General features: G+C 43.5%; 1 protein-coding gene across 1 annotated transcript in view; it reads right to left on the reverse strand.

The window, feature by feature from the left end:
• Nucleotides 1–1,294: 1,294 nt before the first annotated feature.
• nudt12 (nudix (nucleoside diphosphate linked moiety X)-type motif 12) overlaps nt 1,295–16,763 on the reverse strand; it is a 52,747-nt gene continuing 37,278 nt past the window's right edge. Inside the window, exons 6-8 of the mRNA XM_034171158.1 lie at nt 2,321–2,434; nt 1,973–2,172; nt 1,295–1,791 (exon numbers count right to left, since the gene is read on the reverse strand). Coding sequence (XP_034027049.1) covers nt 1,681–1,791; nt 1,973–2,172; nt 2,321–2,434 — 425 coding nt within the window. The 3' untranslated portion in view covers nt 1,295–1,680. The remainder of the gene's footprint in view (nt 1,792–1,972; nt 2,173–2,320; nt 2,435–16,763) is intronic.

The following is a 16,763-nucleotide window of genomic DNA, read 5'->3' on the forward strand; positions in this document are numbered from 1 at the left end:
TGACAACAACTGACACTTGAGTTATTAACATTACAAGAGTATGGACTCAGCTGCTGTTATTCAAAGCAACCACGTCCCTAGTCACGCATAATTTTATGGTTTAAAATGTCTTAAACTAAGAACTTTGAAAAGTGCAGTTGTCATGGAGGGGGAAACTCACTACGGAGACCAAAACTGTTTTTTTTTCTCTATCAAGCTGTTTATTTTGGCCTCGGAGTTGGACATTTTAACAAGGACTTGATGAGAACCTGGTCACTTTTGGAGCCAGCCTTAAGCCCTGGTCGCAGAGCACTAACAAAGGACACCAAAGCCCAAATGAAACAAGAAATCTGGACTCATGTTGACTTTCGGAGGGACTGTTTAACCATCATCCAGCTTCGTTCCTGCAGCTGGCGTCTCATCAGGATTTTCAAACTGTTGAAAAATGTGAATGAATCCCAAAGACAACCTCAATTCGCCCGTATTTTATTTTGCTTTCTGTCTTGACGGTTCCTCATTGTTTGCGTAGTTCCCATAATGTCAGCATTCCCTTTTGACTGTCGTCCAACTTTGTCCAACCTCCCACGTCTTGCATGAATGTTGGCGATATCTGAAAGGATCAATAATTAAAGCTCCGATGAGCTGAATGTTACATCCTTGTACCGCTGATGACTCATCCATGTGTGGGACGAAAAGCAACGTTGTCAAACAGAAACAATAGTGGCAAGAACATTTCATCAACTACTTTAACTGTTTACGCACATTCCAATCATTTATGGCTGGCCTGCATGTGCACACACGTTGTGAAGACAAACATATATCACCTGTTGTCAAGACAACCAGATCCCGCAACTGCAAGTACTGCGGACATGAGGACAAGGCTGGGTGCACTCGGTCTCATGCTGCCGGTCACATCATGGTGAATGTTTTGTTTTGGTTTCATTTAAAGAGTCATGGTTGACGTTCGCTTAGTTTTTCTTTCATTAATTTCATTTTTGTTTCGTGCCTTTTTGCGCTTTTGATTCGCGGGCTTTTCGGTGAATCGTCCACCTTTTCTCAATGATTTGTGACTTTATGGCTTTTTTCCTTTGTTCAGCTATCGTCGCGTGCCGTGTGACCGGGCCTTTAAGTGACCAGTCATGGAACTGCAACTTCTTCTGGGTAGGCTTCATCTGAGGCCACTGAGGTTTACCACTTGCTTGTACCAGATCCACAAGTTGAAGGTTCTAAGCCATTACTCTAGACTTGGGATTCAACACTTCCTTATGAACTAAAGATGACTTGTGTTTTTCCCAACACAATTAACAGCAGTTAGTATCAGATAGTGAATTTTATACTTTAATATAGACACAGGCTAGTGCACACTTGTAAAACAGGGACATCTCTAAGACAGAAGACAGTTTGTTGGACTAAATTCTCCTGCTTTTACAGATTTTGTTGTGATTAGAATCTTGTTCTATTAAAAGTAGGTGAGCTGATTGATATCATAATAATTAGCCACTCTGATGTGAGGGCTGAAATTTTACAAGGAACAATGTTACAAGGAACCTGGAGGTACTTTTCGTTTGAATTCTGCATTCCATAACATTCTCCCTCAGGTGAAGGCTGATCCAGTTTTGGCAGTAATTTAAACTGTTGTGTGTATCCTGCAGTATTCAGAAACATCCTTCACAGGCAGCAGCAAACACTGGAAGTTGAAGATCAGAGTTTCGAGTTCATGTCAATCCAGTGCCTGATTAGCTGGTAGGCGATGGCTTGTCTGGGAGGGGTGGTGAAGGCTGATTTGCCACCTCCGAACAATGTGTCAATCACCTTTCAGACATAAAGAAAACCTTTAAGGTCATCACCTTCAAGAAACAAGTTGAAAACAATGACACCAAAGTTTAAAAGTCTGTTATCCTGGAAATGCCGGAGCTAGCTAGCGTTACTGCAACAATGGCGTAAATAATGCAACTTCGTATTCTCTTTAAGTTTAAAGCAGTGTGTTTGATACCTGTTGGCGAGAGAACCACTGAGCCTCCTCTATCTCATTCTCATCCACTCTGATCTCTGTTGATATGGCGACAGCGAGGCAGCCAATCATGAGGTTGGATGGCATCGGCCACGGCTGAGAGGAGATGTACTGAACCGGGCCAACCTTCACGCCACTCTCCTCCTTCACCTCCCGTCTCACCGCTGCCTCCATTGTCTCCCCTGCAGTGACACGATCAGTCAGACTGTCTGAGAATCTGAGGTCTACATTTTGATTTCACTGACATGAACCTGAATACAAATTAAACAGTGTGTGTTTAAATATTTGCCCTCGCCTTCCCGAGTCCTTCAAAAGGTATGTTTTTGTTACCAGGTTCTATGAATCCAGCCAGACAGGAGAACATGCCACCTGGGAAGCTCTTCTTCCGTCCCAGTAAACACTGGTTTCCATCAGGGTGAATCACCAGCATGATGACCACTGGATCTGGAATGCAAGACAAAGGAAATGGTGTTACACCAAAACCAGACAAGAGGCTGGAAACATGGGTATAAAGTTTATGAAACTGATGAAAACAAAAACAGTAAACAGAATACATAGTAAGTCCTTTACGCTTCTTCCTTTGGGCTTCTTACGTGGGGTCCCCACAGTAAATGTTAAATGGATCTGCATGTCAATTTGGCACAAGTTTTACACCGGGTGCCCGACCGGATGCAAGACACAGGTGGTCTCCAACTGATAACCTTCAGTTTGGATGAAACTTTGGCCACATTTCCTAAAATAATACCTTGATACTGCAGCATAAGAATCCAGCTGCATGTCAAATATTTTGATAAGTGAATCATGAGCATTCTGCTGCGTATTAATCTCTATCATTAGACAATTATTTTATTGTTCAGCAATTGTTTTATTTGATACAAAGTCCAAAGTGAGGAGAAAAATTTCAGTTGACTGGATTTAATCAACTTAAAACATGAGAGCTGGATAACACACGCGCAAAGGTGGCGGCTGAAGCCAAGCCTTATTAAACAAACACACATCTTCATATAATTAAAGAAACATACACAGTTTCCTATAAGAAAAGTAATCATCACCAGTTATACCACAGCATCATTTTGTATCAGTGTGATGATTCATGTGTTTGTGTCCTTGTCCTCTGTCTCCCCTCTAGTTATATCCCTGGTTTTGGGGTTATTTAGGATTCTCTGTTTATTTTCATGTTTGTGTTCTGAACAGTGATGCCGGTAACGCGTTACTTAGTAATGTGTTAATCTGACTGCTTTTTTTCCAGTAACAAGTAATCTAACGTAGCGTTAATCTTTCCAAATCAGTAATCAGATTAAAGTTACTTCTCCGAGTTACTGTGCGTTACTATTATTTTTATATTGTGGCTTGATCGCAGAATTAAAACCGTGCTCAGAAGAGGGAGTCCTGAGCACCTCACACCAGTGTCAGGAGCACGGTGTTTAGTTGAACTGTCTACTTTGCCCACTTTCAGCGAGCTGCAAGCTTTTCCTCCACTGTGCTCCAAGTTGAAAAACAGTTTTCTCTCAAAGCGTTCAGAGCTATGGCTTTACAAAGACATGTTTAAGCTTTATTTTCCCCCTTTATTTAAAACTCTGTGCCACTCTGTCTCCTCGCTAAAAACAGCTGATCCGCAACACATTTTCAACAAATACTCTTTGTTCCACCCAAATGCGCCTAATGTGTCTTTATGAAGACGACATGGCATGATAAAACTTTACCTGTCAATCTGGTCATAGATAGATAATAGATAGATGATAGATCCTTTATTCATCATAAAAAAAAAAAAATCAATATAAAATCAAGGGGTGTTCTGACATGTAACTCCTCCTACCTCATAAATTTAGCTTTATTAAAGCATTCTTAAATGAAATGACATTATTACAATTCACAATATTTCTGTCTGAGTTCCAGATTTTTACAATCCTATTAGCCCAAAAATGTTTTCGAATATCAGTTCTACTATAAAAATGGAACAAATTGTGTTCATGACCTCTGCTACTTCTGTAAGGTTTTATACAATTGTTGCTGTTTAGTGTAATGAAACCATTCAGCACCTTAAAATACAATAACAGGTCTGCTTTAGTGTGTCTGCATTGCAAGGATTCCAACTTCAAAAGTCTATCTGGGTAAGAAAACCCTGTACAAACATTTAATCTACAAGTAAAATACCGCTAGACTGCTTCAATGTTGTCTACATTTATTTTCAGCCTAGGTGACCATACACAATACGAATTTTCCAGGATAGGCCGAACATAACTTATGTACAAAGATAGATATAATCGTGCCCCTTGAATGTTAAAATATTTCTAATTACAAAATGAGCTTTTCGAATAATAACCATTGTTTGAGAATTTCAAATTAGATTGTATAACAACCCCAACATCACAAATACTGTCAATGTTATCAATAACACAATTGTCCATCTTATAACGGTATGGATATTTCACATTGCCAATCCGTAAGTACTTGGTTTTGTTTGTATTAAGTTTTAATTGCCAACTAGTGGCCCATTCATATATGCTTAATAAATCAACTTGTAATGATTCACAGTCATTAATAGAGTTGACAGCTTTGTACACCTTTGTATCATCTGCATACATACTTAAACAGGAGTATAACACCACTGAGTTGATGTCAGTTGAAAAACAAATGAACAGCAAGAGTCCCAGAACCGTGCCTTGACGAACACCAGAAATGACATCTTTACAAGATGACAAGCTACCACCAACTTTAACTTGTTGGGTTCTGTTAGACAGAAAATTTTCAATCCATCTCAAGGCAGATCCCTGGAAACCACACCTACCCAATTTATAAAGTAACTTTGAGTGTACAACCAAATCAAAACATTTAGAATAGTCCAAATATATAACATCTGTTTGCAAAGCCTTGTCAAAATTTGAAGTCCATTCTTCAAGACATTCCAATAAATTAGTTACAGTCGACTTTTTAGGAAGGAACCCATGTTGATTTCTACAAATACCATTTTCAAACAAGTAAGTCAGCATTTCTTCACAAACTACTTTTTCAAGCACTTTGCATAATACTGAAGTTAGGCTCACAGGTCTGTAATTACTAGGTAATTGAGTATCACCTTTCTTATAGATAGGCCTTCTTTCTGTCAGGAACCTTGCCTCCTTGCGGTACAAACTCAGTCTTACCCAGTCCATGTTTCTGTGGCTTAGGAATGTATTTTCCCTCTTCCACCTGCTCCTTTGCCACCTTGAAGAACACTGAGCACCTGATTGTGTCTCCAGGTGTATCTGTTCAGAGCCAGGTGGCAGTTTGAGAGGATATGCTTCATGGTCCCTAATTTAGCGCACCTACACTTGTTATCTTCCTGGACCTTCTGACTAGGTTCACTGGCAAAGGCACAACATAGTAAGTGGGCCGGAGAAGAAAGCTTAGTCTTGATATGTTCCACTCCCAGATCTCACTCCATCCAATCTTTCTTTCAACTACAACCCCTGGCAAAAATTATGGAATCACCGGCCTCGGAGGATGTTCATTCAGTTGTTTAATTTTGTAGAAAAAAAAAAGCAGATCACAGACATGACACAAAACTAAGGTCATTTCAAATGGCAACTTTCTGGCTTTAAGAAACACTATAAGAAATCAGGAAAAAAAAAATTGTGGCAGTCAGTAATGGTTACTTTTTTAGACCAAGCAGAGGGAAAAAAAATATGGAATCACTCAATTCTGAGGAAAAAATTATGGAATCATGAAAAACAAAAGAACGCTCCAACACATCACTAGTATTTTGTTGCACCACCTCTGGCTTTTATAACAGCTTGCAGTCTCTGAGGCATGGACTTAATGAGTCACAAACAGTACTCTTCATCAATCTGGCTCCAACTTTCTCTGATTGCTGTTGCCAGATCAGCTTTGCAGGTTGGAGCCTTGTCATGGACCATTTTCTTCAACTTCCACCAAAGATTTTCAATTGGATTAAGATCCGGACTATTTGCAGGCCATGACTTTGACCCTATGTGTCTTTTTGCAAGGAATGTTTTCACAGTTTTTGCTCTATGGCAAGATGCATTATCATCTTGAAAAATGATTTCATCATCCCCAAACATCCTTTCAATTGATGGGATAAGAAAAGTGTCCAAAATATCAACGTAAATTTGTGCATTTATTGATGATGTAATGACAGCCATCTCCCCAGTGCCTTTACCTGACATGCAGCCCCATATCATCAATGACTGTGGAAATTTACATGTTCTCTTCAGGCAGTCATCTTTATAAATCTCATTGGAACGGCACCAAACAAAAGTTCCAGCATCATCACCTTGCCCAATGCAGATTCGAGATTCATCACTAAATATGACTTTCATCCAGTCATCCACAGTCCATGATTACTTTTCCTTAGCCCATTGTAACCTTGTTTTTTTTCTGTTTAGGTGTTAATGATGGCTTTCGTTTAGCTTTTCTGTATGTAAATCCCATTTCCTTTAGGCGGTTTCTTACAGTTCGGTCACAGATGTTGACTCCAGTTTCCTCCCATTCGTTCCTCATTTGTTTTGTTGTGCATTTTCGATTTTTGAGACATTGCTTTAAGTTTTCTGTCTTGACGCTTTGATGTCTTCCTTGGTCTACCAGTATGTTTGCCTTTAACAACCTTGGCATGTTGTTTGTATTTGGTCCAGAGTTTAGACACAGCTGACTGTGAACAACCAACATCTTTTGCAACATTGCGTGATGATTTACCCTCTTTTAAGAGTTTGATAATCCTCTCCTTTGTTTCAATTGACATCTCTCATGTTGGAGCCATGATTCATGTCAGTCCACTTGGTGCAACAGCTCTCCAAGGTGTGATCACTCCTTTTTAGATGCAGACTAATGAGCAGATCTGATTTGATGCAGGTGTTAGTTTTGGGGATGAAAATTTACAGGGTGATTCCATAATTTATTCCTCAGAATTGAGTGAGTCCATATTTTTTTCCCTCTGCTTGGTCTAAAAAAGTAACCGTTACTGACTGCCACAATCTTTTTTCTTGATTTCTTATAGTGTTTCTTAAAGCCAGAAAGTTGCCATTTGAAAGGACTTTAGTTTTGTGTCATGTCTGTGATCTTCTTTTTTCTACAAAATTAAACAACTGAATGAAAATCCTCCGAGGCCGGTGATTCCATAATTTTTGCCAGGGGTTGTACAAGCTCTTCCCACCTGGTCACCTGACCTTGCAGGGCGCACTGGATGAGATGAACTGCTCGCCTCTTAGCCTCCATCTTTCGCACCTGCCCTGCTGGAGCTGCTCTCTTGTCCCATTGAGACATTTTCCTGAAAAGGCAGGAAGTCACCGTTGCCTAGTCCTAACTTGTTAGTCTGTGCTGGGCCGACAGTGTCTCCTTCCTCCAATGAAGAGATGAGCTCATCAGTTGCATCCTCTGCCTTCCACTGCTATTCTGACATCTGGTGGCTTGCCACTGATTTCTTGGTCCTCGACTAAGTCGACTCATCACTGTCCTGACCTTTCCTGCCTTGTAAATCTCCATAATTGATGTGAGGGGTAACTGTAGTGTGCCAATCTGCCTGTACAGGGATGATGTGTTGATTGTGCGAGGTAGTCCAAGCCACTTCCTGATGTAGGTGTTACATGCTCTCTCAATCATCTCAACTCTCGACAAGGTGGCGTTGTACACTGTCAGAGGGCATGCCAGTAGAGGGCAAACTGTAGACAACATAACTTATGCTTTCCTGGCAGCTTTGTCTGGTTAACTGCTTTAAGCCCATCTTCCACTTGCTTCATGATGCCACCCCTCGACTCATGTCAGGCAGAGTTCCTGCATACCACCACCCCAAACTTTTCACAGGCTCATCTTTTACTGTGGGTATATGTTCTCCTGCAATTGTGAACTTCTGTTGACTCTGCTTCCCTTCGTGAATAGTCAGGCTTCTAGATTTCTTGGCTTTAAACTTCATCCTGGACCAACTGATCAGCTCACATAGCTGAGTCAAAATACTCTGCATTGTGTCCATACCTCTGGTCAGTAGGGTCACGTCATCCATGAAGGCTTTCATCTGTGATATCACCTTTGCTTTTTCCTCAGAGCAGTCTGCAGATCTTAGTAGCATCTCCATCACCAGGATGAAACAGATGACAGATATAGTGCAGCCAGCTGCAATCCCCATCTCCAGTCGGTGCCACTCAGTGGTGAAGTATTCAGTCGAGAATCACATCTGGAAGTTACCACAGTACTCTTTCATGATGGCTTGCACCTCATGCGGGATGTAAAAGAAATCCATTGCTTTCATTAACAGTTCATGAGGTACAGATGAGGTACAGCTGCCAGATCCAACCAGACCACATTCAGGCTTTCTTTGGCTTTCTTGGCCTCCTGGATTGCATCCCAAATGGTGAAAGCATGTTCAATGCATCCTGGGATCCTTGGTACCCCGGCTTTCTGCACACACTCATCCACACAGCCATTGCTTTGCAGATATGCCATAGTCCTCTTTGCAAGTATTCCCATGAAGATCTTGAATGCCACACTGATGATCGAGATAGGTCAAAACTGCCCTATATTCTCTGCATTCTGTTCCTTGGGTAGGTACACACCTTCAGCTCTGCACCAATCTTCGAAAAGTTCCTTGTCTTCACAGAAGTCTCTTAAGCATTGTGAAAAGAAAGTCTCTTAGCACATTGCAGTACTTGAACACCTTGTCGAACACACCATCTCCTCCAGGTGCACTTTGCTCTTGCTTTTCTGACAAACTCATCCACTTCCTTCTCTCTGACTGGTAAAAGCTGAAATTTCACTCCAGGGGTAGTCGGATGTTTAAGGCCTCTCATGTCTGACAGTGGCTCATCCCTTTTTGGATCGCTGTATGTTTGCTTAACATGAGTATCCAACTCCTCTTTCGTACACGTTGACTCTGTACCTCTGAGCAATTTCTTAGCTGCTTTGTACGAATTCTTCAGAAATTGCTCACGTACTCTTCTGCTTTCTTTTCTTCTGGTACACCTTCTTTCTTGCCTCCGCAGGTATCTGCTCCTCTTCTTAAGGTCTTCAAACAAGGTTTTCAGGCATTCTTCCTCTTGTGGTGGTGCACTTTTTCTCTGCTCCTGCAAGTCTTGTTTCTGTTATCTTAGTTCTGCTAACACTTTCTGCCTTCTACTCAATCCCCCTTTCTTCACTGGTGCTTTCTTCTTTCCCTCACCTCTGCCAAACTCTTCCATCACTGACTCGTAGGTAATGTTTGCAAACACACCCAACATCACTTTGGCATCACCTCTGCTGGACTCATCAGCTTCTTTCAGTTTCTTCCGAACTCTTTCTTCCAGTGCTTTATACTTTACCTTCTCGTTGGCAGCAGGCCACGGAATTCTCGGCTTCCTTGCCCCCAGTTCCAGAGTTTGCTGTTCCGCATCACTCTGGGTCTGGGTAGCAGGAGAGTCAACTGAAACACTAATCGATCCACTGTGGATTTCATCCTGGGATGATTTGCTTGCCCCTGGTGCACTCTCAACCCTCACCTGCTGAACTTTCTGCTGCACTGCCCGCAAGTGAAGCTGTTTTCCCATCAAAAGAAATGTGTAATTCTTGAATTGGCTCCTACATAGCCACCTATTGGAGGCAGGGTACACCCTGGACAGGCAGGTCCAAATATAGAGAAACAAATACACTAACAGCCGCATGCACACCTACGGACAAGTTTCTAATTCACCTAACCTGCATGTCTCTGGATGTGGGAGGAAGCTAGCGTACCTGGAGAGAACCCAGGCAAAGACGGGGAGAACATGCTGTGAGGCAATGGCGCTAACCACTAAGTCACCCTGCTACCAAAATACACCCTTATGTTAAATATGAATGAAAGTGGTCAACTGGTTCTTGAGATGTCGCACTAAGAAGGGTGGCAATGACAATATCTTGAATATCTCACTGTGACCTTAAAATTGGCCCCAAGCCCACTGTAACTGATGAGTATCAGAGATCACCCAAGTACACCCTTATCATCTTCTTTGTCTTTCGGCTGTTCCCATTAGGGGTCGCCACAGCAGATCAATCGTTTCCATCTCACCCTGTCCTCTGTATCTTCCTCTGTCACCACAACCACCTGCAATGTCTCTCTCAGCACATCCATGAACTCCCTCTTTGGTCTCCCTCTTCTCCTCTGCTCTGGGTGGCTCCATCCTCAGCATCCTTCTCCCTATATACCCTGGGTCCCTCCTCTGCACAGTCCAAACCATCTCAATCTCGCCTCTCTGACTTTGTCTCCAAACCGTCCCACCTGAGCTGTCCCTCTGATATGTTCATTCCTAATCTTGTCCCATTCTTGTCACTCCCAAAGAGAATCTAACATCATCAGCTCTGCCACCTCCAGGCTCTGCCTCCCTGTCTTTTTGTTAGTGCCACTGTCTCTAAACCTTACAACATAGCTGGTCTCACTACTGTTTTGTAAACTTCCCCTTCACTCTTGCTGAATTCTTTGGTCACAAATCAATCCTGCCACCTTTCTCCACCCCACTCTCACCCTGCCTGCACTCTCTTCACCTCTCTACCACACTTCCATTACTTTGAACAGTTGATCCCAAATATTTAAACTCATCTACTTTCACCACTTCTACTCCTTGTAACTGCACTATTCCACCTGGGCTCCCTCTATTTCAAACACATGTACTCAGTCTTGCTTCTACTGACTTCATTCCCCCTTCTCTCCAAAGCATATCTTCCACTTCTCCATGACTAGACTCAACTTGCTCTCTACTGTCACTACAGATCACAATGTCATCTGCAAAACATCATAGTCATGGGGACTCCTGTCTGATTCATCTGTCAACCTGTCCATCACCACTGCAAACAAGAAAGGACTCAGAGCTGATCCTTGGTGTAATCCCCACCTCCACCGTGAATGAGTCTGTCATTCCGACTGCGCATCTCACCGCTGTCACACTATTCTTGTACATGTCCTGTACTACCCTAACATACTTCTCTGCCACTCCAGACTTCCTCATACAATGCCACAACTCTTCTCTTGGCACCCTATCATAAGCTTTTTCTAAGTCCCACAAACACACAATGTAACTCTTTCTGTCCTCCTCTGTACTTTTCCAACAGTATTTCTCAGAGCAAACATTGCATCTGTAGTGCTCTTTCTCGGCATGAAACCATATTGCTGCTCACAGATCTTCCACTGTTTTCTAAGCCTAGCTTCTACTACTCTTTCTCATAACTTCATGCTGTGGCTGATCAGCTTTATGCCTCTTGTAGTTACTGGCAGCTCTGCACATCACCCTTGTTCTTGAAAATAGGAACCAGCACACTTTGTCTTCCACTCCTCAGGCATCCTCTCACTTTCCAAGATTTTATTAAACAATCTGGTTAGAAACTCTACTGCCATCTCTCCTAGACATTTCCATGCCTCCATTGGAATGTCATCTGGACCAACTGCCTTTCCACTCTTTCTCCTCTTCATAGCAGCCCTCACTTCTTCCTTACTAATCTCTTGTACTTCCTGATTTACTCTCACCACATCATCCAGCCTTTTCTCACTCATTTTCTTTATTCATCAACTCTTCGAAATATTCCCTCCACCTTCTCAGCACACACTCCTCACTTGTCAGCACATTACCATGTGCATCTTTTACCACCCTAACCTGCTGCACATCCTTTCCAGCTCTGTCCCTTTGTCTGGCGAATCGGTACAACTCCTTTTCTCCTTCCTTACTATTCAACTTCTTGTACAGCTCGCAATATGCCTTTTCCTTTGCTTTTGCCACTTCTCTTCTCGCCTTACACCGCATCTCCTTGTACTCCTGTCTACTTTCTTCATCTCTCCGACTATCCCAAAACGTTTTCGCCAACCTCTTTCTCCTTATGCTTTCCTGGACCTCTTCATTCCACCACCAAGTCTCCTTGTCTTCCTTCCACTGTCCAGATGTCATACCCAGTACTGCCCTAGCTGTCTTCCTCACCACATCTGCAGTACTCTTCCAATTGTCCAAAATTGCTTCCCCTCAACTAGTGCTTCTCTCACTGCTCGCTAAATTTCACACAACAGTCTTCCTCCTTCAGCTTCCACCATCTGATCCTTTGTTGAGCTCTCACTCTCTTCTTCTTCTTTACCTCTAAAGTCATCCTACAAACAACCATCCTATGCTGTCTAGTGACACTCTCTCCTGCTACCACCTTACAGTCTGTGATTTCTTTTAGCTTGCATCTCCTATAAAGAATGTAGTCCACCTGTGTGCACCTTCCTCCACTTTTATATGTTACCCTGTGCTCCTCCCTTTTCTTAAAGTAGGTATTCACCACAGCCATTTCCATCCTTTTTGCACAATCAACTACCATCTGTCCTTCCCCATTCCTATCCTGATACCATATCTACCCATTACTTCCTCATCACCTCTGTTCCCTTCACCAACATGCCCACTGAAGTCTGCTTCCTATCACCACTCTTTCATGCTTGGGCACACTCTCCACCACCTCATCTAACACACTCCAGAAATCTCTTTCTCCTTCATCTCACAACCTACCTGTGGGGCATATGCACTGATGATATCATCATCATCCCTTCAATTTCCAACTTCACACTCATCACCCTGTCAGACACTCGCTTAACCTCCAACACACTTTTAACATATTCTTCCTTTAAAATGACCCCAACACCATTTCTCTTTCTGTCCTCACCATGGTACAACTTGTACCCACCGCCGATGCTCCTGCTCTTACTTCCCTTCCACTTGGTCTCTTGCACACACAATATGTCTACCTTTCTCCTCTCCATCATATCAGCCAGCTCTCTCCCTTTACCAGTCATACTACCAACATTCAAAGTCCCCACTCTCATTTCCACCCTTCTAGTTTTCTTCTTCTCCCGCTGTTCGTGGCAACGTTTTCCTCCTCTTCTTCATCGTCGTCTTCACCCAGCAGTAGCCCAATTTCCACCGGCACCCTGTTGGGCAATAGCACCAGTGGCGGACGCTGTTAACCCGGGCCGCGACCGATCCGGTATGGGAATTCAATTCTGAGTCTGCATAGTTGGGTTGGCTTGTTTTACGCCGGATGCCCTTCCTGACGCAACCCTCCTCATTTATCCGGGCTTGGGACCGGCACTCAGAATGTACTGGCTGCACACCCCATGTGGCTGAGTTACCCAAGTACACCCTTATGCTAAATATGAATGAAATTGGTCAATTGGTTCTTGAGATGTCACACTAAGAAGGGTGACAATGGCAATATCTTGAATATCTTGCTGTGACCTTGAAGTTGACTCCAATTTTACCATAATGCACTGGTGTCGGGGTCAACAAACTACACCCATATGCCAAATATGAATGAAATTGGTTAAGTGGTTCTTGAGATATTGCACTAAAGACCAAAAACAGCTGGACGAACAGAAGGACATGCTGATTGCCATCTTCTTCTTTTGGCTCTGGCTGCTCCTGTTAGGGGTCGCCACAGCAGATCAATTATTTCCATCTCATCCTGTCCTCTGTATCTTCCTCTATCACACCAACCACCGGCATGTCCTCCTTCACCATATCCATAAATCTCCTCTTTGCCCTTTGGTTTCCCTCTTCTCTCCGCCTGCCTGGTGGCTCCATTCTCAGCATCCTTCTTCCTATATACCCTGGGTTCCTCCTCTGCACATGTCCAAACCACCTCAATCTCACTTCTCTTGACTTTGTCTCCAAACCGTCCCACCTGAGCTGTCCCTCTGATATGTTCATTCCTATTACTGTCCATTCTCATCACTCCCAAAGAGAATTGCCACATCTTCAACTCTACCACCTTCAGCTCTGCCTCCTGTCTTTTTGTAGGTGCCACTGCCTCGAAGCAGTACAACATAGCTGGTCTCACTACTGTCTTGTAAATTTTCTCCTTCACTCTTGCTGATATTCTTCGGTCACAAATCACTCCTGCCACCTTTCTCCACCCACTCAATCCCATACTTTTCACCAGTGTTAGAGTAATGGCACATTACACTGTCTGAAAAAGTTATGCTGCAAACTGGGCCATCACATTGTTTCTGAGGGTGTGTAGTGGGAAAATGATCATTTCTCTATGTTGATTGTACCTGGCTAACTTACGTGTATTAATTATTCATTTCTCATTAGTGTGACTTTTTCGTTAGGCACTCCACAGTGTTTTGTGTAGGCAAAAAAGGACTTTGACTGTCTGAGGCTGTTTGTGGAAATGAAAAGTCAGACGAATTGACAGACTGTCTAAATAAATACAGGCTTTAAATTCAAGGCCTCAAATACATAAGCAAAGTCAGAATCAATACAGCAGGATTTTGAAGTTCTGAAGGTGCTCTTTTGTACACCAGCTAAGGTGGGGCACAGCAAGCAGACACAATCACATGACTAGATTTCAGCTTTTCACATGAAAATTCTCACTGAACACTGAATGTTATCCAAGGAAAAAAAGGGAGGACACCAGGCAGAGATGGTGTGTTTTTCCAGCTGCAAGGTTACATGGAAGCATTTTTAATACAGAGTTAGAGTTTAGATGCAAAAGTTTTAGGCAGGCCATCTGCAAGTCATAAAACAAATAATTTTATATCTTTTTTTTTGGCATGGACTGGACCATTAATATCTCCTCCCACTTTGCTGGTTCATAAACTGAAGTTATGGTCCACCAAGTAAAGCAATAATAATAATATCCTCTGTGTATTGTTATGGGATTTGACTGATTAAACATCGTTCCTCCAAATGCTGCCACTCTCTGCCACTGTTATTGGTTCACCAGTGAGCTGAATTTACGGTCCTTTGTGTAAAGGAAAACCAATAATATCCTCCATGTGGTATTTTTGTGGGACTTCACTGATTAAGCACTCTTCCTCCAAATGCTGCCGCTCTCTGACACTGTCACTGTCTGCGTGTCTCCGCTCTTGCCGGGGCAAAGAGTTCCTTCACGCCACCCATTAGCCTGATCGATGAGACGCTCCCTCTCCGCTCGATTTGCTCCTGCTGCTCTTCTGGCCAGGTTTCCGAATGTCTATTAAATGCAGTTACTTGTAGTGCCTCAATACACATGCACTGCGATGCAACTCTCAGCCCAAGGCTGAGGTTTCAAACAATTTATATTTTCAGACTGTGAAAGGGGCTTTCCAATATGAAGAGGGCCAAGACCCCCCTCTGAAACAGACTGAAAGAAGAAACTCCTCCTCATTATTTCTATTGAAGGAGATGAGGCAGAAACATTCAACTTTGAGACAGTTTGCAACAACTGGGCCAAGATGAATAACAGAAGTAGTGGTGTGTTGCCCATGGGTATCCACGGGCTCTAGTTTGGGTAGTGTTTATAAAATAGGTAGCTGACTTTAAGGGTGGTGATAAATTAAGCAATGAGTTGGAATGGGGTGTCAGTCCATAATGTTTTAGAACCTTAGACCTCAACAATTTTAGAAGAGGAACTCAACCCTTTTATTTCCTGTTAATTATGTAATTTTTAATGTTAATTTACTGTATTAATGTATTTATAAATTGATTAGCAATGGAAGCTGCAGCGGGGAACTGTGGCCTGAAGGTCATAGGTGCCTCAAGGGGCGGCAACCCTCGAACACTGTGGTGGACATTGGTGGTCAGGGAAGCTGTCCGACTGAAGGAGGAGTCCTTCCGTGATATGTTATCTCGGAGGACTCCAGAGGCAGTTGCAAGGTACCGACAGGCATGAAGGGCAGCAGCCTCTGCTGTGGGGAAGGCAAAACAGCAGGTGTGGGAGGAGTTCGGAGCAACCATGGAGAAGGACTTTCAGTCGGCACCAAGGTGCTTCTGGTGGACCGTGAGGCACCTCAGGAGGGGAAAACGGGGAACCATCCAAGCTGTCTACAGTAAGGATGGGACTCTGTTGATCTCAACTGAGGATGTAATCTGGCGCTGGAAGGAACACATTGAGGAACTCCTGCAAAAGACTGGAGCACCTTCTATAGTAGGGGCACAGCTGGAAGCTGATGGAGGATCTTCATCATTTTCCCTGGTGGAAGTCACTGAGGTAGTTAAACAACTTCACAGTGGCAAGGCCCCGGGGTTGATGAGATCCGTCCAGAAATACTGAAGGCTCTGGGTGTGGAGGGATTGTCTTGGATGAGACGTTTCTTCAACATTGCATTGAGGTCTGGGACAGTGCCTAAGGAGTGGCAAATTGGGCTGGTGGTCCCCATATTTAAAAAAGGGGGACCAGAGAGTGTGTGCCAACTACAGGGAAATACACTACTCAGCCTCCCTAGTAAAGTCTACTCCAAGGCGCTGGAAAGGAGGGTTTGGCTCATGCTCCAACCTCTGAAGAGGAACAATGCCGGTTCCGTCGTGGAACAACCGACCAGCTCTATACTCTCACAAGGATCCTGAAGGGTGCCTGGAAGTATGCCCATCTGGTCTACATGTGCTTTGTGGACTTGGAGAAGGGGCATGATCGGGTACCCCAGAAGATACTGTGGGAGGTGCTGCGGGAGTATGGAGTGAGGGGGTCCCTTCTCAGGGCCATCCAATCTCTGTACTTGCAAAGCGAGAGCTGTGCTCGGGTGCTTGACAGTAAGTCGGATTCGTTTCCGGTGGAGGTTGGCCTCCGCTAGAGCTGCGCCTTGTCACCAATCCTGTTTGTGATATTCATGGACAGGATATCGAGGCACAGTCGGGGAGAGGAGGGTTTCCGGTTTGGTGGGCTCAGGGTCTCATCACTGCTTTTTGCAGATGATGTGGTCCTGTTGGCTTCATTGGCACGTGACTTCCAAGACTCAATGGATCGGTTCGCAGCAGAGTGTGAAGCGGCTGGGATGAGGATCAGCACCTCTAAATCTGAGGCCATGGTTCTCAGCAGGAAACCAATGGATTGCCCCAAGTGA

The sequence above is a fragment of the Thalassophryne amazonica genome, chromosome 5, assembly GCF_902500255.1.
Source record: "Thalassophryne amazonica chromosome 5, fThaAma1.1, whole genome shotgun sequence".
Taxonomy (NCBI): domain Eukaryota; kingdom Metazoa; phylum Chordata; class Actinopteri; order Batrachoidiformes; family Batrachoididae; genus Thalassophryne; species Thalassophryne amazonica.